The sequence below is a fragment of the Magnolia sinica genome, chromosome 9 (genome assembly GCF_029962835.1).
Source record: "Magnolia sinica isolate HGM2019 chromosome 9, MsV1, whole genome shotgun sequence".
NCBI lineage: Eukaryota > Viridiplantae > Streptophyta > Magnoliopsida > Magnoliales > Magnoliaceae > Magnolia > Magnolia sinica.
Window position 1 is genome coordinate 26,912,705 of NC_080581.1, and position 24,639 is coordinate 26,937,343.

Here is a 24,639-nt window from a genome sequence, read left to right on the forward strand (position 1 = left end):
TATGTACGAAGGAGGGGCCCATCGTCGATCTGGCTCGATGACGACGTCTAGGGAGGGCCTCCTAGTTAGAAGACAGAGTTTTGATTCACAAGAGTGAGCCCGATAGTCACGAAAAGCCCATCATGGGATCTCTCATGATCGTGACCAACTAGTCAGATTAAGTTCATACTTTAGGTTTTGCTTATTTATATTATTTAAAACATCATGAACGCTTTCGATTTCTTTAATTGGTTTTTATTTTAGTTTACTTCATCGCTAAATAATAGGTTGCGCACATGGCGCGAGTTTTAGGGTATAGGGTTTTCCCTATAAATAAGCACCCCTTGTAGTTCTTTTGATTCATTGAAGTTTAATAAAAATTCCTGCAAGTTATTTTCTACTCTTTAAGTTTCTGAGTTGTAGAAAAATTCAAGTGGGTGTGAAGCCTTCCCTTTTCGAAGGGCTAACTACCGTGGTGCGAAGCCACATCTATCCTCATCCATCCCTACCCTCTTCCATCCATATATCTCACCTTCTTCCATCCATATTTCTCTTCTCCTACAAGCATTCCATCTGCAAATCCATCAATAGTTGCAGCCGTTTTTCTCCCTACAGCAGATTTTTAGAATTTGGCCCTACAGGAGGGCTGAAACTTAGGCGGAGCACCACGCACAAACCGTGCATCGGATCAAACTGAGATTTGGGGGTTTTGGAGTCCATCCCTGGCCGACCAGGGCCAAGGTGGCCTTTTTCTGAAGAGTGGGCCCCACACATGTGTGGTCGTGATCACACGCACGTGCGTCTGAGCCATTGTTGCTGTCCGCACGCAGGAACTGTATTCCGGTTTATGTTTTCTTCTTAATTTACCCTCTCATACCAGTTTTTTATAAACTCTAACCCTAGATTGCATTATCCTTAATTTATTTGCCCCTTTTCTCACCTTAGGATTCCTTGAATTGAAATTCGTGAATCCCTTGGATTAGGGACTGGTTACTGTACATGTGTGGATGATGTCTATTTCCCTTTGAGCATTATTTGGTCCATAATTTTTATTGATCCAGCCCTATCATGTGTAGGCCTGGACCCGCATAGATTCCCCTTAATTGAATGTTTGGACTTTCATGTGGGACGAAGAATTTGTGTAATTGTTTTTGAACTAACATGATCTTAAGCCTGAAATCTCGCATATCATATTTAAATTTTATGTCCTGCATCAATGAATCTGAAGAAGGGAATAAAAACCAATTTTGGAGACCAGTTGTCTAAAGTTTTTCCTGCCAAACACAAACAGCTAGGACAAGACTAAGATTATGCTGATGATAGTAGCTTTACTGCTTCCTAAAGTGCAGTACAGATACTTTGTATGATGATCAAATCTTACTAAATAAGCTTAAACACATCAAAAACAATTTAAATTAAGTTGGCACTTGGAAGAGAAAAGTAAACTAAAATGGATGATAATAAAAATACCTAAAATAGGTAGGGAGCCAAGACAGACAAGTATAATGACCCCAACTCCCACAAAAGTGAGCATAAATCATTGCCCATACAGCAGGACTTCTGAAAAATGCCTTCCAAGGTACATCCTATAAAACCATAAACCAATTAGAAAATTAAGGCTGACACAAAATGGTGAGAACACAATGTCTAGATTATTCAATACAAACAGCAACATATCTATCACTTTTCTAATAGAACCCCAGCTACTGAATTTTTAATTGTTAGTCCCGAAGCGCATATTTTGTATCACTCTCTTCTTTTCTTTCTTTCTTTCTTTTCTTCTTCTTCTTCTTCTTCTTTTTTTTTTGGCACAAAAAATAGCAAAAAAGTTCTGGGAAAAAACTGACAGTGAAATAATTTTTGTAGTCTTTTAACAAGAGGTTGAAGAAGTATGATTCAACCAGTTCCAATCACTGTCTATTAGCCTGTTTAATGCTAATTGTTTAGTGTAATAATTGTTTAGTGAGTCGGTAGACTTTCGTTTTTTAGAATTTAGCAGTCTACAAATGAAATATTATGCGATTTGTCTAGGCAAAATATAGGTGCATGGGTGAATTGGCCTCTGAGATATGTATAGTGTCCTTGGGTCTTGACTTTGCGTAAGTGGGGTGGTGTTTCAAATATCTTGACCATTGATTTTATGGGCCCTTCTTCGATGGAATAAGCCCCAGGCATTGTCCTATTGGACTCCTAATCCTTTGAGCTGTGCCCTCAAATAGTTGGTTAAGAAAATAAAACAGCAATGGTCCATATCCAAGGAAAAAGAAGACCAGAGATTGGATGGTTAGCATTGTCCCATCAGGGAGACTATCAAGGCATGCTCCATCATGGTATGATGCATCAGATCAACAGGGACCTGGATAACCAAACTGTGGGTCCCACAAGTACAAACCCAAGCCCAAGGGTATTGTAAATATCCTCGAGCCAAAGATCACGTAACTCCGAAGTGACTGTGTACTCTACATGTATCATACGTTTATGATTAAATTACAAAGATGGTTTATAAGCATTAAGAAAATGCTTTAGTTGAAGTTTAAATTTTTTAATTTCAATTACAAACAGATAAATTTTATGTAATTCTTTATTTGTTAGGGGAAGGGAGTCCAAGAGTCGCACATGCTAGGTGGGCTTTGCCATATTAATAGACATTTTTTCCTCCATCCACCAATTGAAGCACATAGCCATCAAGTCAAACCAATTAAACTCTAGGTTTGTATTTATGTGTGGAAATTGGATGATTTTATTTGTTTGATCAGTTTATGTACAGCTGATACATGTGTTGGTGACATGTTCAATATTCTGCACATTTATGTACGAGTTTAAGTTCATACATAAATGAAACGTGTATTAGTTGTCAGAGTCATATTTAGAAAACTTCATTTTTTTTTATTTTATTTATCAACAACAAAAGATTTGTTAAAAATACCTGCAGTGCAAAAAAATTAGAAGGATACGTTATGGCAATGGAGAAGAGATACATAATTATGGACAAGAGATCCTTTCTAGCAACTGCCGAGATCTGGTGGAAAGAGATCTCCAAATGATAAGAATACATGATAATAGTATTAAAAACAAAAGGAAGACACCAACGGGGAAGCATCCATAGGAGGCACAAGATGCTGCATTACATTAGTAAGCTTCCACAATATTAAACAACAATTCATCGCTCAAGAAAAAGCCTTGTATAAATGGATCCAATAATTTCTTAGTAATATTATCATGTCTTTCTAACAGTAGCATTGAAATCAATCTCCAGCAAATTTCAGAAGAGCTTTTTCTCGGTAAATTGCACGATACCTTTAGAGATGCGCCCACTTCTCTCAAGGATGTACTCCATTTTTCTCTTGTCGAAATAGATGTCAAGAAAGACCCAGTAGTGATCCCATGAGACCTTCCTGTCAAATAGAACATATGATTCTTCATAATCTTCTAATAGTCTTCAGAGTAAATCTTGAAGAGAAATGCTCCAGCGTTCTCAGAGCACTACAAGTCACAGTGCTCCTAGTTGCATTGGGGCACTTGGACAGTCCAATCCATTGATCCAGACTGTTCATTAGGTCCAGCATGCATTTCATGGTTTACCATACAAACATCACATTGATCTACAAAATATAACCATTTGATCAGTAGCCTTTAATATGGACGGTCAAGATCATACACACAAAATAGGTCAACTAACCAATTTGATCCATCTATTTGTTAGGACCCATCATGGAGTCCTAATGATTCTAAAGAACCATTTTTGTTAGGCAATTGTAACCATCCCATCCATGCTAGGAAAATGGATGGGTATAGAATTAAGGCCAAATCAAGGATAGATTTGATCAACTAATCAGTGTGACTTTCACATCATAGCCCATTGGAATATGTTCTAGGCTGAATGGATGGTCCAGATCGTTCGATTTACTCTCCACGTGAACTGATGCAACTAGGAACAGAGAGGCCTTGAACATTGCTCCATCTTGAAATGAAAGCACCAAATATTACAACTCAAACGTAGAAATCATGCTATCTGAGATATTTTTTGTTAATTATTATTATTATTTTATCAATGATGCATGTTATCCAAGATAGTTGATAACCACATAGAGTAAACATAGAAACACATAATGAAAAACCACATTTTCTGTTAAGTTGCAGTCATATTATCATGCCAAATCCTAAACAGAAAAATAACAGAATATATTAGAGAAATCTTTGATACCACATACAACATCTAATAAAAGTTGTGGAGGAAATAAAAGCCAATGTCAAATCTGACTAGTGATTTCATAAGGATTGGGCACTTGGACCTTTTTTGTTGGCTGATGTTTCTTTGTAATTAAAATTAGATTGGTTTTTTTTAATCTCAATTGTTACTTTTACTTTTTATTCTTCATCAACCTCTAATCACATGAGACATTTTAGTCCTGTAGATGTAGCCAGATATGTCTGCGGTTCACCTTCTCAACTGACAATTCTTTTTTTCCTTTTTTTTTGAAAGGTGATAATTTCATTAAAAGGCTGCAGCCAAAATTTACAAAAGAATATAAAGAAAAACAAGAGGCAACAACACTGCAACCAACCCATCGGAAATTGGAAATAGCTATCCGAACCCAAAACCCATTCTTTAACAAAATATTTACCCCTCCTAAACACATCTCCCCTTCTTGATAATATTGACGTATGTAGTGTTCAATTTGTCATTGATAATATTGATAATATCTCGATGTTATCGATATCGCAACACGTGTGATATTGAGACCACAATCTTTCGTTTCCTTTCCAATTGTTGATGATTTCTTGATAAAATATCATGTGTTGTTGATATTTTGCAATATCAATGGATATTTGGATGAAAGGTTGGATGGTTAAATAGGCCGGATGGGATGGTTGGACTGATTTCTTTCAACAACACATGCTTTAAAGGCCCCATTAAATGGAAACTTGTTATGTATGCATTCTTTTTGCAATTTTTTAATTTCTAAATATGCAAATATGTACATTTTAACATCTCCTGAAGTTTTGCTGACAATTCCCCCGTTTTCCCCATGTTTCCTTGCATTTCCGGTTATCAACAATATTATTGGTGATATCGATATTGTTTCCGTATCCCTGGCCAACGAAACTCGCAGCGATACTGATACTTCGAACACTACCCACAATAGGGTCATTTCAAAAATAAATTGAAGTTGTGTGTGGCCCACAATTGCATTAATGTTGTGCGTTAATTCTAAACCGTTGCTTCCAATATGGTACATCCATGACGAGTTTTCCCCTCAAGCTTCTATAGATGGCATGAAATAAAACTGCTTTCATGTTGTCGACTTGGATCAGCTCCAAGATGATCCAGTGGGCCCCACATAAGATGTGGGATGGGTTCGACAAGTGGGTCCCTTGTGCAGGAAAGGCCATTTGGCATTTTCCTTCTTTTCTTCTTCGTTTTTTCCATTAGAGGTGACCATTTGGCTGTTAGGACTGTTGCCGCCTCCGTGGGACCCATTTCGGCAAGCTTCTAAGTGTTTTTTTTTATATTTTTTTCCACACTCTCCAACGTAAAAGCTATGGCTGCCGAAGGTAGGTTTAGGTTTAGGTTAGGAAAATAATGGCTTTCGTGTGTTGTTTTTGTTTTTCTTGGTGGGTATCAATGGTGTGAGTTTGTGAAAGGGAGAAGGGTGTGGTGGTTCCCTTTATAATTTATTTTTTTTTATCAGTATGAATAGTGAGATTTTGTGAAAGGGATAAATTTTGTAATGGAAGCATGTTATAATGGATGAATTTTATAATGGAAGCATGTTGTAATTGATGAATTTTGAAATGGAAAAATGTTGTAATGGATGAATGTGGTGATGAATGTTGTAGTGGAAGAATGTTGAAATGGATGAATGGTCATAACTCCCTATGGGTCACAAATCCCACAAAAACGGTCATAACTATCTCGCTACATGTCTGATTTGGGTGATCTTGTACTCGTTGGAAATGTAACTTGATGAACTTTCAAATGGTTTTGGAATTACCTCATTTGGACACCATTTGGTTGCCCAAAAGTGGGCCCAAAGTCCATCATGGCACTTATCACCGAATGAGATATCCAAGTAGATGAACTTTGGGCCCACTTTTGTGCAATCAAACGGTGTCCAAATGTGGTGATTCTTAAGTCATTCGAAAGTTCATCAAATTACCTTTCTAACAAGTACAAAATCGCCTAAATCAAACATGTAACGAGGGAGTTATGACCGTTTTTGTCGAATCAGCGATCCATTGTGTACCGGCGATCCAGAGTCTTTAATGAATTTTGGCCCCACTTTCGGGCAATCAAATGAGGTGATTCCAAAGCCATTTGAAAGGTCATCAAGTTACCTTTCCAACAAGTATAAGATCACCCAAATCGAAGATGTAACGAGAGAGTTATGACTGTTTTCATCAATTCAGTGATTTGAACAAAAGAAGCTCAACGATTTGGTCTTCATCCAATATAATTAGAAGTTACGAAAACGATTCCAAGCTAGGTGAGAAAAGCTTGGTTTCAATGACCCTATCTACTTAGATGAGTTGGATGTAGATAATGAGTAGCTCGTCGAGACTAACATGTGCCTAGGTTGAAGATGTCGCATACGGATCGGCACCTGGAGAAGGTATTTCTGCTCGAAGGCGGAGGTTTAGAGGCAAGCAGTAGTAGTCAACCGAGGGAAGAGATCGAGGAGATGAAAGAGCTGATGATCACGCTGAAGATCAACTAATGGATGTTGATGAAGTATTAGTACGTATAGATGATGAAGAAACAAAAGAAGTATATGTGGAAGAAGCAGATGACTCTGATGATGACGGCAATGATGACGATGGTTGTGATCAAATGCCACAACGGCAAATAGATTAATGTATATAGTATCAGACACTTAGACTATTAGTATTTAGTATCAATTTGTTAGTGTATAACTTTTAAATTATATTTCTATTTTCTACAATAATAAATAAATAGCTTGTTGATTGTGTTGTTACTTCTTACTTGTTAACTATATTGTTGAATGTTGATGACTTGATGTTTAATTAATTTTATTTCTCTCAAATGTATTTTAAATATGCAAAATTAGTTATCTATTAACTTAGGAAAGTTCCCTAATTTCTTATATATTTTTTTTATTTTTCTCCTTTTTAATTTTTATTTTATTTAAAAATAAAAATAATATGCAGTCACATATGCCCATAGGCATATGCAATCGCACATGATCGCATATGCGATTTAACAACATTGGTGTTACCCTGGTAATACTTAATCCGCTCCCTTTCAAAGCTGCACAAGTCTGGAACATGGCACCTAGGTACTATCACCGTGTTAACGTGGCAAAGTTCTGTGTGCCCCACCATGACGTATGTGTTATATCCATGAACGCCTACCATTGAAAACTTCCACAAAAGTTTTGGATTAAGCAGATGTTTGTGTTTTCCCTTCATCCAAGTCTGTGTGACCTTATGAATAAGTTGGATGGCAAATAAACATCATGGTGGTCCCTAGGAAGGTTCCAACTGTGGACGTCACTGTTTCCACTACCTTTTGTGTTGTGGTCCACTTCAGCTTTGGATCTGCCCCATTTTTGGGCTCATGCCCTAAAATGATCTGGCAAAATGGACGGACAGTGTTGATATTTTTAGACATACATTATGATGGGACCCACAGAACTTTGTCAAAGGCTTCGCAATTCGATTCCTTTCAAAGCTTTTATGGAAGTCATGTATAAAAGGGTAAACTTAAAATTATGGATATTTTGGTCAAACTGACCAAAGATTTTAATCAAAATCACTTACTGCATTCAATGTTAATTCTTAAGTGAAGAGAGGAGAGCTTTAAAAAATCATGTTTTTTCAATGAAAATCCAATTAAGCACTTAATTTCTTGGATTTACCAAATAGTCTGAATGAGGAAAATTACTGAAAATATAAGTGCTGAAAATAAGTTTTACCAAACAAGCCCTTAGTATTTACACCATCCCTCATCTTCTCATTCAAAAATGTCATTTGCAAACAACATACACCATGGGATCTCTTCCTACAAATGCCTCATTAACTCGTCCATAACCAATGTGAAAAGGTATGGGCTTAATGCTGACCCAGTTCAAGCCTACAAGAATTGGGAACTCACCAGTCACTCCACAAACAAATCAGTATTCAACAATTTCAAATGCTCGAGTCCGGCTCCAGGGCTTAGTGGTAGACAGGCTCTATTTCAACATGGAGACTAGGAATCGAGTGCCCATGTGGTATGAGTGGGTGTGGGTGTGGGTAAAAAATAAAAATAAAAAATCATATACCCAATGGTCACGCCCTAACATAATATTACCAAAAAAAAAAAAAACTACATGACAAATTGGTCCCAATTGTTATAGCATTTGAGGAGGAAATTTATAAAACAATTATGTGAACAAATAATCAAATTAATTCCTCAATCAATTAAAAAATTTTAAAGGACGAAAGAAATAAGCACATACCAGATATGTATTCACCCACAATAGGAGATTGCCCTTCTTTAACGAGCTGAAACCCCAAGCACCTTAATGAATGAATAGCATGAATTAGAACTATACATTTTTTAGATCAAATAAGCATGCCAAACATCAAGTGATTCAAGCCAATAGTTGTTAGAACAAATAAGCATGCCAAAATCAAGTGATTTCAAGGCAATAGTTAATGTTTCAAACTAGAAACAATTAGAAGCAAAATGAATAAAATATTAAGCAAGAATAATTCGTAATCTTCCATTTCCCTAATATTTCCTTTACTGTGTAGTTGCTGCAATGAAATCTCATGTTCTTGGCAACAAGTTGTAACTTGATAAATAAATACAAACTAGATGTTAGAATACCAGGTAGATCCGTAATAAACCATGGATTAACTGTTTGCTTACCAAAGTACCCCAAGAAACCCAAAGATGTAGAAGACAGACTCCCAACCAAAATTTTGGATAAGAGGAGGAGCCAAGATAAGCCTGCAAGGAGTTCCGATGTTAGAAACAAACGGATAAAAAGAATATTATATTGACAATTGATCATAAACGAACTGTTTCTCTATTCATTGTGCATTGGTAGAAAAAACAAAAAGAAGAAGAAGAAGAAGAAGAAGAAAGAGAAGAGTAAATTAACAAATAACCATTTGATAAGCATCATGACATCGTCAAATAGAAAAATGAACCCCAGTCCACATGAATACTAGAAGTGACAATCTTCTACGGTCTAGACTTCCCCCTCCCTTGGGTCTCACTGCCAAACATCCTCTTAATCCTACCACGAAAACTCTACTGAAGCCAAGTAATGTGGTCACAGCTTTGAGTCAACCCCCTCAAACATGTATATTATCAGACCTAGAGGGTATAAGTTGTGATAGTGTTGATCGCCAGGCAAGTAAACCCCAACACAGTTCTGATTCCCTGACTCCTGCTAACTACTGCTACCATGATTTTTCCTTTTATCCGTCTCCACCATAATTGTACCATGGCCATCTTTAACTCAATCAATTCGTACATTTGTGCTTTTGTTTCTTTCCATTTTACCAAATATGAATCTTCTAAGTTTCTAAATTAAATTAATTGAAAAGGTTTCTGTCATTAAGTGCATATAATTTTTAAATTAATTATCATTATTATGTTACATTGATAAGATGCTCTAGCTTAATTACAACATTGGTTAACTACTCACATCTGCTCGCATTACATGTAACTAAGTTATGAACACAATTCCTTATTTGCACAACCTTTGAATTTGGAGATGACAAAAATACTCATAAAAGAATGTCTTATAATGAAATCATTGCTAATTATTCCACTTTAGATGAAAACAACTTTCCCATTTGAAGATAAAGCTTTAATGTTAGATAAAATAAAATCCCGAGCAAGGGCATGTGATGAAAATATTCATGTAAAATTGCAAGTTGTCACTGAGTGTATGAATGTCCTATGTGATGATTGTGAGATGAAAATTCGAAGTATGGATGATGGGGGAAGATGGAAAAAAAAGATGATGGAAGATGGGGGTGAATTGGGATCAATGTGGCTTCGCACTACGGTAGTTCGCCCTTTGAAAAGGGAGGGCTTCGCACCCACTTTTGAATTCTTCCACAACTCACGAAGAGAGCAGAAAAATAAAGCAAGAATTTTTTATTAACTTCAATGAATCAAAAGAACTACAAGGAGTACCTATTTATAGGGAGAACTCTATACCCAAAAACTCGCACCATGTGCGACACCTATTACTTGGCGATGAAGTAAACTAAAATAAAAACCAAACAAGGAAATCTAAAGCGTTCACGATGTTCTAAATAATAACAATAAGCAAAACCTAAAATATAAAACCAATCCGACGAGTGGGCCACGATCATGAGATCCCATCGTAGGCTTTTCTTGACTATCGGGCCACTTTTCTGAACCAAAACTTGTCTTCTAGCTAGGAGGCCCTCCCTGGACGTCGTCATCGAGCCAGATCGATGGTGGGGTCCTCCTTCTGCGTACGTACGTGCGTAGGGGTCGTGATGTGCGGGCGTGCGTGTGCACGATGTCCTCATCAACTCTCCCCGACTACGAAGATTTCGCCACTAGCGAAATAAAACTCCTGAACCGCTCTAGGATGTCAGGATCAAGTCTCTGAAGCTCCTCCTTAGTGAGCCACGCGCTGTCCGAAGTTGGGCGTGACTTCCATTTAACTAGGTATTTCTGAAACCCGCCATCCGACGTAAATTATCGCATGGTCCAGGATATGCTCTATTTCCTCTCTGGGTGTGTGAAGGCTAGGTATGGGAGGCAGAGGCTGGGATGAAAGGTCGGGAAGAGGCCATGGATCAAAGGGTAAGGGGTTGGGACATCAGGATGGGTAGGCGAAGAGCCGGACAAAGTATCAGTGGGTCCCTGAAAAGCAACTAGATCCTCCACATTGAATGTGGAACTAATTCCCATGAAAGGTGGAAGATCTACCTCATACACATTGAGACCGTTTCGCTTTATAATTTTAAAGGGCCCCGCGCTACGCGCGTGTAACTTACGAACGGCCCCTGGAGGGTACCGTTCGAGCCTGATACGGACCATCACAGAGTCCCCAATATTGAACTCTTTGAAGCGTCTATGTAGATCTGCAGAAAATTTGTAATGCTCATTACTAGTAGTGATCTTTCGGCTGATTTCTTGATGCAATGAATGTATGTGATGCGCAAAAGACTCTGCAGACTCTGATGGCCTATGGGACAATGACATGGGGATAAGATCAATAGGTTTCCTAGGCTTATAACCAGTAACGACTTCAAAAGGACTTAGACCTGTAGACCTATTGACAGAACTATTGTATGCAAACTCGGCTATGGGTAGTACGGCGTCCCATGTCCTGGTATGCTCCCCAACTAAACATCGAAGTAAACTCCCTAGGCTCCTATTAACCACCTCAGTCTGGCCATCGGTCTGAGGGTGGTAGGCAGAAGAAAACTGGAGCCTAGTATTCATCATGTGTCATAGTGTCTTCCAAAAGTAACTCATGAATCTCACGTCACGGTCAGACACTATGGTTTTTGGTAACCCATGCAGTTTGACAACCTCACTAAAAAATAGCTTGGCAACATGAGAGGCATCGAAGGTCTTAGAACAAGGAATGAAGTGGGCCATTTTAGAGAAACGGTCCACGACAACGAATATGGAGTCATGCTTTCAAATAGTCTTGGGAAGTCCAAGCATGAAGTCCATACTGATGTCCTGCCAAGGGATGAATGGGACTGGCAAAGGTGTGTATAATCATGTATGCTGTCTCTTTTGCTTTGCCGGTTGACAAGTACGACATTGCCCTATAATTTTGGCCACGTCTCGCTTGAGGCTTGGCCAATGAAATCTATCCTCCACTAGGGCAATGGTCTTGTCACGACAGAAATGACCTGCAACCCCCCCTGAATGTAACTCCCAGACAAGAAAATCGCGAAGGGAGGTGCATGGTATGCACAAGCGATCACTCCTAAACAAATATCCGTCCAAAATCAAATACTCACTATTAGCTCCTGACGGACTCTCTAATAAAGACATATACACAACTCCAAAATCTGGACACTCAGAATACTCTTCTTTGATGCGCTCAAGGCCCGTAACTTCAACGTTCATAGAGTTGAGTAATGCGACTCGACGACTCAACGCGTCGGCAGGCTTATTCTCTACACCGGCCTTGTGCTTAAGTATAAAAGTGTACTCTTGAAGGAATTGAACCCACTTAGCGTGCCTGGGGCTTAATTTCTTTTGAGAGTTCAAGTATCTTAAGGCCTCGTGATCTGAGAACAAGACGAATTCTTGCGGTAATAGGTAATGTCGCCAATGGCGTAGTGATTGCACTACCGCGTAGAATTCCTTGTCATAGGTGGAATATCTTTGCTTCGCCTCATTCAGTTTCTCACTAAAAAAGGCGACAGGGTGCCCTTCCTGGATAAGTACTCCTATGCCGACTCCTGACGCGTCACATGCGACTTCAAAAACTTTTGAAAAATCTGGAAGTCGCGTAACTGGAGCTTCGGTCATCTTGACCTTTATCTCCTTGAAGGCCTTCGAGGCGGCCTTTGTCCATTGAAACTCTCCCTTTTTTATGCAGTCCGTAATGGGAGCCACAATGGAACTGAAGCCTCGAATGAGCCGCCTATAAAAAGTGGCTAAGCCATGAAAGTTGCACACCTCATGAATATTACGGGGTTCAGGCCAATTAACGATGGTCTTGACCTTCTTGGGATCCGCCGATACGCCCTCAGCTGACACAATAAAATCTAAGAAGATCACACTACTAGACAAGAACACGCACTTCTTTAGGTTAGCGTACAACTTCTCGGCCCTAAGGATCCCACAAACCTGCCTCAAATGGTTGAGGTGTTACTCCTTAGTCATGCTATAAATCAAGATATCATCAAAGTATACGACCAGGAACTTCCCCATGAAGGGTCACAACACTTGGGTCATCACACGCATGAAAGTGCTTGGGGCATTAGTTAACCCAAAAGGCATAACTAGCCACTCATATAGCCCATCCTTCATCTTGAAGGCCGTCTTCCACTCATCACCAAGTCGTATACGGATTTGGTGATACCCACTTTTGAGGTCGATTTTTGAGAAGATAGTAGCATTAGCCATCATATCTACCATGTCATCAAGACGCGGTATGGGAAATCGATACTTGATTGTGATTTTCTTGATGGCCCTACTATCAACATACATCTTCCATGTGTCATCCTTCTTAGGTGTAAGAAGGGCGGGCACAGCACACGGACTCATGCTCTCTCAAATGAAACCCTTCTCTAGGAGTTCATCAATCTACCTCTTCAACTCAGCGTGCTCCTTCGGGTTCATTCTGTAATGTGGGAGGTTTGGTAGAGTTGCCCCAGGGATTAAATCAATGGCACGTTGTATATCCCTCATAGGGGGAAGCTCATTCGATAAATCATCAGGAAAAACAGCACGAAACTCATGTACTACCTGAATGGCCTCAGTGGATAACTTACGCTAGTCTCTGGTACACTCTCCCTAGCCACAAGGGCGTATATCATCGAGTCCGCGTCCGTCTCTCGCTCAAAGTCTTTGGCATTCAAAATATGGAGCAGTTTGGACTTCGACTTCGACTCCACTTCTTTTGGGCCACTCACACCACTCTGTGTGGTGAACTCTTTTCCAGTTGTATTCTTGGGTGGTAGAGGATTTAGCTTGACCTTCTTGCCCTCAAACCAGAATGTACACACATTTGAACGACCAAATATGGTAACATCCCTGTCATAGAGCAACGGCCTACCCAGAATGACATGGCCCACATCCATAGGAACAGCATCACACCAAATTGTCTTTATAAGATCCGAACTGAATAGGGACAAGACAGCAGTGCGAGACTGGAATGGATGTTTCATCAACCCAGGAGACTTTATAGGGCTGAGGATGGGCTTCCAACTTCAAGCCCAAACGACTCACAGTGCTAGTCGATGCCACGTTGGCACAACTACCACTATCCACGATCATCTTACAGCTCTTTTCCCCACATTTTGCATAAGTGTAGAAGATCGTGTTGCGGCGCCAGTCATCAGTGTTCTTGGCTTGAGCCAGGGCGCAACGCACAATTGCGAGGGTCAAAGACTCTTGTGCTCCCTCTTCCTCATCACTAGGGGTTCCAACTGGCTCATATTCATCCTCCTCATTATCACTCTCTGGGGGCACTACTTCTACTTGCCCATCAATAAGGAGTACTTTGGTGCCCTCTCTCGTGCCGCACTGGTGAGCAAAGTGAACAAACCCCTGACACCTAAAACACCTAGTGGCCCCACTTCCACGTGAACTAGACCCGACAATCTCTTTACCCTTATCATCCTTAGGTCTGAGCTGAACATTAGGGGAAGGTTTGTTTTGGAATCCCGTGTTAAGTCTAGCCCCAGAGGGGTTGGCCTTAGTACCGGATTCGCGAAAGTCAAACCGCCTTCCCACAGATGCTTTAAAGTATTGCTCAACATCTAACACTACTTGGTACAACTGTTCGATAGTGTCTATGTCTTTGGCGAGCAATTCTCTCCTAATGTCAGGACCGAGGCCCATTTTAAAACGAGCAAGGGTGAGTACGGGGTCCTCATCAACCTCACAGCGGGTCGAGTACTCTTCGAATTTCTCAATATAGTCAGCAACACTCATGGAACCCTGTCAAAGAGACTGTCACTCCTCAATCAACCGCATGCGATAAGAGAAAGGGAGGTACTTCTCTTTCAGCGTTTCTTTCATTTCTCCTCAATGGACTATTGGAAGTTCTCTCGCTCTTTCTTTTTTTCGCTCAACCGTCGCCCAAAACCTCTTTGCTTGACCCACAAGCTTCATCTTGACGAATCAGACTCGTCGAGCATCCAACATATCATACCACTCAAAATAGTGGTCCATATTCGCCAACCAATCTAAAAAAGCTTTAGGGTCCAAGTGGCCATCAAAAGTAGGGGCATCTACCCTAACTCCCTTGAGGAGTTGTGCATCTGGGTCATATTGATCATAATGTCCCTCACGGGGTGGGTCCACAGGTACGCGCCCATGACCAACTCCTTGGTTGCCTCCATTCCTTAGTCTAACCTCCTGACCAACTGCCTGAGATTGGGCATCCTCCCCAGTGGTGGGGTTTGCCCTGAAGGAGGCCTCTATTTCTTCGAGGCGTTTATCTATGTATTGTTCCAAATGCTTATTCAAAGACTCAACTTGCTGGGCTAACTTGGCCACTGTTTCTTGTAGTTGCTCCATGTTTAGCGTGGGGTGCAAACCGAAACAGTGACCCGTACGTGTGGGCATGCACTGACTTGTTCAACCTAAGGACCTGCTATGACAACTATATGCGTCTAAAAACTAAATGACCCTACGAGACTCTATATGAAGGAGACTACACACTGTTACTAAAATTCAGCTATATATGCTGGACTGAATGCATGAAGGACTCAAACAAACTAAACCCTAAATATGTGGTGAATTCCCCTACAAGAACCCTAGGCTCTGATACCAAATTTGACGCAGGACGTGAATTTAAATATGATATGCAAGATTTCAGGCTTAGATCACACCAATTCAGAAACAATCACACAAATTCCACATCCCACATGAAAATCCAAACATTCAATTAAAGGGGAATCTATGCGGGTCCAAGCCGACACAGGCTAGGACTGGACCAATAAAATTATAAGCCAAACGATGTTAAACGGAAATAAAATCAACTACTCATGCATAAAAATCAGTTCTTAATCTAAGGGATTCCCTAATTTCAATTCAAGGAATCCTAAGGTGATAAAAAGGGGCAAATCAATTAGGGATCATGTAATATAGGGTTAGGATTCATGAACAACGGCTATGAGAGGATAAAAGAGGATAAAAACCTGAGCCAAAAGATGATCCCGCGTATGGACAGCAACAATGGCCCAGACGGACATGCGTGTGATCCTGACCGCACGTGTGTGGGGCCCACTATTCAAAAAAAGGCCACCTTGGCCCTGGTCGGCCAAGGATGGACTCCAAAACCCCCAAATCTCAGCTCGATCCGATGTACGGTTTGTGCATGGTGCTCCGCCAAAGTTTCAGCTCGCCTGCGGGCCGAAATCTGGAAACCTGCTGCAATGAAGAAATCTGATGCAACAAAAGGACAAATTCGAAGTACGGATGGTGGGGGAAGATGGAAAAAAAAAGATGGAAGATGGAGGTGAATTGGGATCGATGTGGCTTCGCACCACGGTAGTTAGCCCTTCGAAAAGGGAGGGCTTTGCACCCACTTTTGAATTCTTCCACAACTCACGAAGAGAGCAGAAAAATAAAGCAGGAATTTTTTATTAACTTCAATGAATCAAAAGAACTACAAGGGGTGCCTATTTATAGGGAGAACCCTATACCCAAAACTCGCACCATGTGCGACACCTATTACTTGGCGATGAAGTAAACTAAAATAAAAACTAAACAAGAAAATCTAAAGCGTTCACGATGTTCTAAATAATAACAATAAGCAAAACCTAAAATATAAAACCAATCCGACGAGTGGGCCACGATCATGAGATCCCATGGTGGGCTTTTCTTGACTATCGGGCCACTTTTCTGAACCAAAACGTGTCTTCTAACTAGGAGGCCCTCCCTAGACGCCGTCATCGAGCCAGATCAATGGTGGGGTCCTCCTTCTGCGTACGTACGTGCGTAGGGGTGGTGGTGTGCGGGTGTGCATGTGCACGATGTCCTCATCAATTTCCCAATGTTTCCCTATGTTTCCAACAACAACGATACATTACGTGATACAACCGATATATCCCATGTGATAATCGATACATATTTGTATCCCAGAGGCGCGATAAAACATATTTTCGTTTGATATAGATTTATTCCAGCTTTGGATCTCGCCACTTGAATGCCTAGAAAATATTGAACAAGACCAAGATCTTTGATTTGAATTTGAGAGCGAATATACAACTTTAGCTTCTTAATACACTCTAGTCATAAACTATCATACATAACAAGTACAATATAGTCAGATTTAGTATGCTTTGAGAAATTAGAGTGATCTAATTTACTCCTCTTCAACTCATATGCAGTGTTTTAAATAGCTATGCTATGTAGCGTGCAGCTTACGCTACGTAGCTATGTAGCGTGCAACTTACACTACGTAGCTCATGAAAATAGCGTAAGTCACGTGTAGCCTACGCTACATGATAATTTACAAACGCTACACGCTACATGGACTATGCTAAACGCTATATAGCTCACATTACAATTTATTTTTCACTACAACATTAAAATCAATCAATGTTTTCAATGATTTGTTACATTTTTTTATTTTCAATAAAATTAGTTAATTTTTCAATGCTTTTAGTAAAAATAATATAAGTAACAGTATTAAATCAATTTCGTTGCTTTCGTTACATTTACTGTTAATCATTACCTTATATTATTTCAGGTTGAGTTTAGTTGCACCAAATATCATGAAATATTGTTAAATTTTATTATTAATCAGTCTAAGTTGGTCCAAAATATCATAAAATTGGTGCAACTAAGCACGACCTTGATTAGAAATCTAGAAGTAGCTACACGCTACATAGCTTATGCCTCACACTTCAGAGGGGTGAATGCTATGCTACACGCTATGCAGCTTATGCCTCACGCTTCAGAGGGGTGAATGCTACGCTACACGCCATTCGCTATTTAAAACACTGCTCATATGATACCACCACACTACTAAACTTCTCAAACTAGGCCCGGCGATTGCTCACTCCATACATAGACTTAGCTTGCACACTCTAGAGGACTTCCTTGAGTAACATAATTAGGAGGTTGCTTCATACAGACTTCTTCATGTAATTCTCCATGCAAAAATGCATTCTTTACATCTAGTTGAAAGACGCGCCAATCACGATTTGCAACTACAAATATAACAACTCAAACTGAATTACGCTTGGCGAATTTATCTTGGCTACCACTGAAAAGGTACATAGATAATCTACTCCATAAACTTGAGTGTACCCCTTGGCAACCAACTTGGCTTTCTAACAATCAATTAATCCATTAGGGAAAAAATTATCATGGAAACCTATCTACACCTCAGTAGTGTCTTACACGATGGCAGATCAATTAGTTCCTAAGCATCATTTGAATACGTGGAATTCGTCTCTTCGTCCATAGCCCTTTTCCAATTTTCATCCAACAATGCATCCTGAACAGACTAAGGTACAAACAAATCAAACAAGGCAGGAGCAAACTTCTAATAATTTGTGGACAAGTGGTTAAAGATAACAAAGTTAGAGATTGGATAAGAAACACGAGAACATTTACCATTGTGAATCGCAATGGGTAGATCATTAACAACTTCTGAAGACTCAAAAAGAGTAAGAACCTCATTAGATGCAATAGTCGATGGTATGGATTGAGAAGGAATAGCCTGTGATACTTGATCTTTTCTCCTCTTTCTGTAATATGTTTACGTGAAATCCTTCTAAGGTTGTGATTTCTTAACAACAAAATCAGGATATATATATATATATATATATATATATATATATATATATATATATATATATTAGGTAAAGGAACTTCCACACGCTACTTGATCTTTTCTCCTCTTTCTGTAATATGTTTACGTGAAATCCTTCTACGGTTGTGATTTCTTAACAACAAAATCAGGATATATATATATATATATATATATATATATATTAGGTAAAGGAACTTCCACACGCATGACTTCTGCAATGCGTTCAGTTTTACCATAGATCAGGACACTTGCAGAGAATGTAATTTTCGGTTGTCACAAAGTCTTTTCTAAGTGAAGGACAATAATATCAATTACCTTCTTAAGTACGAGAATATTCCAAAAAAAAATGTATTTAACAAAACGAGGTGCAAGTACTGCTTGACCAAATTCAAGGAGAGACAAAACAAGTACAACCAAACACTTTGAGAAATACCGAACTGGTCGATCAAGGAATAACAATGAGAACATAGTTTTGTCATTTAAAACTGATAGGGGCATCCTATTTATCAAATGACATGCAGTAAAAACTACATCATCCAATAGAACATTCATTTCTAATAACAAAACACAAGTAACCTCAATTAGATGTCTATTCTTGCGCTCGGCTACCCAATTATGTTAAGTTGCATAAACACAAGAAGTCTGATGGATAATATCATGACTTTGTATATAGGTTTGAAAGTCCTGAGAAATAAATTCTAAAGCATTATCGAATCTAATCGGACACAAATTTGCATCAAACTGAGTTTTTATTTCATTATAAAAATTCTAGAATAAATGAAAAGCTTCTCACCTATGTTTCATGAGATATAACCACATCATTCTAGAAAAATCATCAATAAAGATGATAAAGTACTTAAAAACTAACAAACTAGGAACTCGAGCTAGTCCCCCAATTAATTAAAACGGAGCATCGCTCCTAATATCAACTCTAGATGGAAAATGAGTGCTATAATGTTTACTCAATTGGCACATTTCGCACTTTGAATTCGACATTTTCATAAGGAATGGAACAAGAGTCTTTAGTTTTTGGAGAGATGCATAACCCAAACAATGATGTCACTAGATTGTTGGACCCTCAGGAAGCACTACAACACCTACTAATTCCCTCTCCAAATAACATAGAGCATTCCTCTTACAACCTCTACTAATCGCCTTGCACATCTTGAGGTTCTGAAAAACACAATAGGAAGGAAAGGGGGAGAATGGACAATTTAGCGATTTTTTATTTTTTATTTATTTTTGCTTACAAATAAAAGGCTAAAAGAATTTTTGGCGGCATATAAGACAAAAGATAAGGACATGGATGCATTAGGCTGAGCAATACCCACTAACCAACCTAACATCAATGGACGAGGTGCCATCAGCTAGTGCCATCAGCTAAAATAACAAACATATTTGAAGAGACATGATCAAAAGAAGAAAATGAGTTGCGATTACTAGAAATATGATCAAACGCATCACAATCGATGATCAATGGAGAAGGGTGAAATGACAAGAAGCACATTTTACCTGACTGAGCCAAAGTGTTTGTAGAAGTGGAAGGAACATTGTTGGACAGAGCCATTGGAAGAGAGAAACCGTGCATTTTCTTCTCGTGATAGTGTGACATTATTTTGATCACCACCAACATTGGATGCAAACATGGTATGCCAAAATGGTTACGTAATGACCATAAAGGTGACGATGGTAATAGTTGTGTTAGGGGGAAGAAACGGCTATTAAAGAAAAAATTGCCCATAACGGTCTCGAAACTCCTTTTTTTTTTTTTTTTTTTGAAAAAGGAAAGAGGAAAAAGAAGGCCGTAACAGCCGTTACAGCCTGTATTACTGTTATGAAACAACTTGGATGTAGTAGAAGTGGTGGGTCTACCGTCAACAGAAGCATCATCAATCACAAGAGCTTAATTAACTTTCTAAGCTTTTCCAAGATCCTACCAAAAATCCAGCGTGATTTATTGGACTGCAGTGAGTGCATATTTGATATCCTCTACCACCATGGCCACCTCTACCTCCCCCCAGTAACCTACCCCTTTGCCACCATGATACAGACCACAACCTAATCAACCACCACAGCCTCCACACACACTAGTGAAACAAGATGAAGAAGAGAATGCAACTATATCGGACATTAACATAAGCACCGCTTGAATCGTTTGCAAAAGAGATTCTTTGAAGCCTAGCATAGACTTCGATGACCGAAGGGATTGACACACCACTCAAAATCTAATCTTTAGTTGATTGATATTCTTATCGCAAACTGGACAAAAGCTTCATCACTTTCATATCCTCCAACTGCATCTTCATAAGAGTAACATTTAAGATGATAGGATGATATATCAAGAGTTTTTCCCACGTGCCAGTCAATTTAGCAAAACACTCACCAACGGACATGTCTCCCTTTTGGAACAAGAAAATCTCCTCATACAATTGATAGGCCCATGAGATATTCTGCTCTAAGTAGTAAAACTTTTTCCCATGCTATTCCATAACAACTTGGTGTTAACGAACACTAAATTTGAGCTCACCTTGGGTTCCATGCTATTCCATAACAACAATTTGATCCAAGCATCATCACGCATCCGTTGTCTATATCTAGAATCAAATTCCTCCAGTTCACTCTGTGAGGAATTTATCCGTTTCTTGGACAGAGAAATACTTTAACCGATTTAGCCCAATGAAGATAATTCTTCCCATTCAATTTCACGGATGTTATGAAATATTAAATGATGGTCCAAACACTTCTCCTAGTGATGAGGGACCACTAACTACGCGTTTCGGCTCCATAGCCACCTTGGAACTAATTTAAATAAACTTATATAGAAAAATGCTAATCTATAATTCGATTCATGCACAAATACACCTAGCTACTATATTGCATAGAAATTTCCAGCCCCCTCATCAACTAGAACTCACTTCAACATCATTCATGCATCCTACATAATGTAACAGATAGATGGAAGTATAAAAAATTTGCTTCCAACACAAAGTAATGAAGGAAAACAACTTAAACATCATCTTAACAGAAAAATCAGGAAGCCTTCATCTTCAAGGTGAGGCTCAGGTCTGATCAACACTCTAGTGTTTGAGGGCCCTCCAATCTTGACCCAAAAATAAGGGATAAGATTCAAGACACAAATCACTCCCAAGCTTGCTCTAATACCATGTAAAATGTGTGAAGAAGGAGACTACAACAGAAAATAGAGAAGAAAGAAGAGAAAAGAGGAAACGATAGAAGAAGAGAGGTGGACGGCTGCCCTCAAGATCACCTCCACACAGCCCCCCTCTTAGGTTTTATTAGGGCTTCACTAAAAACATGTGGAAATTACAATTATTCTCCTTGCTTAAGTAATGTAAGTAAACAACTATTCCTATGGGCCTAAACACTACCCAGCAGTAAAATAAAGCCCATACAGGCCAGCCGCATGACACTCAACCCTTTTTAACAATTGTAGTAGCAATTCAGCTGCCTGCTCGCCTAGGATCGACTTCCACTTCATTTTTGGGACTTGGGTTGTTTGCCTGGAATACTGGATTGTTACACATAGCTCTTCATTTTGCGCTTGGTCAGCTTCTTGAATCTTGTTCAAAATTCCATATTTTGGACATCAATCCACCCTTGGATTGATTTCCCATGCCGTTATTTGATTCATTAATAAATCCATCTTTGGATTCAAGAGTGAATCCTCCAATGGATCCCTTGGTGGAGTCATCAATCACTCCAACATAGGATCCTTGGCGCTCACAACAAGGTTCTGAATATTGGTTTCGAGGGAGCATATCAGCCTGGCCAGGAAACAATCTGGCCATATCGGAATGCTACCAACCAGCCTTTTTGTTTTTGCCCAAAAATTGCACAAAACTAGAAAAGTTAAAAATGGGAACACAAGAATTTGCCTTCGTTTTTTTTCTTTTTTCTTTTTTCTTGTGTTAGTTTTGTACATGTATTCAATGGTGTATCTGTCCATTCTTTAGTGAGCATAGCCTGTTGAAGGCTAAGTTTTTGAGTCTTTCCCTTCTAAATTTGGTTTTAAAGTATTTGAGAGAGAAATTCTTGGTTTGATTGTCAATTACTATTGTAATGGGTTTTATTACATATTTTAAGCTTTTAATAAAACATCACAGCCATCAACATATACCATCGAACTGAAATGTCTGTGATTAGATTACAATACAAATAATGTGAATGCAATATAATTCATGACCAATGTACTATTATAAGTAATGATATGCATGTAAATCCCAACTTAACCCAATAAGGGATTTCTTCTCCTTGGCAGTGGCTAATGCTGAAAAAGAGTGAGGAGAAGTGGAAGTAGATTCAGGTGCAGGCGCGGAGTTGTCTGTTTCAAATGTCAACAAGTATAAACGACTAGGAATGGAGTGGAAGTGACAGTGGGAGTTGGCTAGAAGTTCCAGCAACTATGATTAGTAACTAAAATTATGGCAGCAAAAAGGAACATTGAATGACACAATTGAACCAAGGTAGAATTGTGTACTAAATATATACTGCACATAAATGCTACAGAATTCCAAAGACTTCAGTATAATCTAGAAAGCACACATAAGTCACTAAGAACCATTCTTACAACCGCATTAAAAGGCACATACCCCAGGACACTTCCAATGCTCAGACCACCAAAAACGAATGCAACTGCCCTAGAGCGTTCTTGCAATGGTATCAACCTGCATATGATTAAAGGACCATCTCAATTAGGTTAACAACAATAGTGTATTTGACCTACGCCCGCGCACACACACACACATATAAAATCCTTTTAAGGAACATGAAATACCAAAGCATATATGATCATAAACACTAATGCTTATTAAAAAAAAAAAACTATGTTGGAAATTATAGCCCACCTCCCTATGTTACAGAATTCCAAGCACTACAAAATGACATGCACATGCACACGCACACGCATCTCAGTGGTAAAAGGAAAGCATTAGCAGTGTTCAAACTACAAATCAGCGGTGTTCGAGCTGGATTTCGGCACCCAGCAAGCATCTCAGTGACTGGTTGGAAACCAAGAACCAAGAAATAGGGACACAGTGTGCATTTTCAGAATAAAATTCAAGCTACCTTCTCTGTGAATGATACTTTGATTAAGATAGTGATCCAAAGAATTTCAATCCTAAATTCCTAATACAACTTACCTACTAGGGAAACAATGTTAAGGATTCCTATGAGAATGAACGTGAGAAACGTTAAACTTCCGAAGCCATGATTAAATGGATTACCATGGGGCCCATAACTCATCTCATATCACTTTTGGCATGACATGTGTTAGGTAAGGACATATCGCAAGAGCTATCTATGTGTGAAAGCGTGGAAATTCCATTTTGTAAAAGATAACGGCAACTAATTAAGAAGCCCGCCAAAAAGCAAGAGAAGAATACAACCCAAAACAAAAATAAAAAAGAGGAGACTATTAGCAGCCCAAATTGCATGTACATAGACAACCCTACCCAGAACAAGGCCCTTAACTTTCCTCATAAGCTTTGCCACTGAAGCACTATCATTCCAAAAGCAAAGGCCATTACGAGCCCCCCAAAAAGCCCAAACCATAGCCATCATGATCAGCCTCCACACACCTTTTCCCAATTTTCCCACCCCTCCCCCATGCCAAGCTCACAAAAGATCTTCCACTGTCATCAGCATCACCCAATCAGTATGAAGCAAAAAAAGAAAATGATCCCAAACTTTATGAGGTCATTATGCCAACTCAGACGATCTGCATCAAGAATATATATATATATATATATATATATATATATTGGACATGTATATAATGGTATATATATATATATATATATATATATATATATATATATTGGACATGTATATAATGGTATATCAGTCATTTCTTTGATAAGAATGCCATTTGTCAACTTGACCTGTTGAAAGTCAACTAAATGAGCCCTAACACATGTTAAGAATGATTTGGTGATTTAGGGCCCATTAAACATCGTAATACAATATATATATATATATATATATATATATATATATATGGAAAATGAAAATAAAATAAAAAAGTTAAGGTTTAATCTTTTCTCCAACTTTTCCCATAATGGTCCAATCTACTTCAATTCGTCAAATCCCACTCAAATCTTTTGTTTTGATCCCAAAATAGGCCTACATCTACTCTAAAATGAGTTTTAAGCTTCCTTCATTGTTTAAA

The 24,639-nt window shown here is 38.9% G+C and overlaps 1 protein-coding gene across 6 annotated transcripts in view; it reads right to left on the reverse strand.

Annotated features, from left to right (window-relative positions):
* The window catches only part of LOC131254759 (probable anion transporter 5, chloroplastic), an 89,302-nt gene that overhangs the window by 20,888 nt on the left and 43,775 nt on the right, over positions 1 to 24,639 (reverse strand). For 5 of the 6 annotated variants that reach the window (XR_009175844.1, XM_058255482.1, XM_058255480.1 and 2 more), the window contains 5 exons: positions 23,063 to 23,137; positions 8,858 to 8,938; positions 8,442 to 8,503; positions 3,277 to 3,374; positions 1,450 to 1,565 (listed from right to left, as the gene is read on the reverse strand). Coding sequence is in view for 5 of the 6 variants with exons in the window: in XM_058255482.1 (XP_058111465.1) it covers positions 1,450 to 1,565; positions 3,277 to 3,374; positions 8,442 to 8,503; positions 8,858 to 8,938; positions 23,063 to 23,137 (432 nt within the window). In the remaining variant the exon portion in view is untranslated. Of the gene's footprint in view, positions 1 to 1,449; positions 1,566 to 3,276; positions 3,375 to 8,437; positions 8,504 to 8,857; positions 8,939 to 23,062; positions 23,138 to 24,639 lie in introns of all 6 variants that reach the window. The other variant, XM_058255481.1, reaches the window with a different exon arrangement.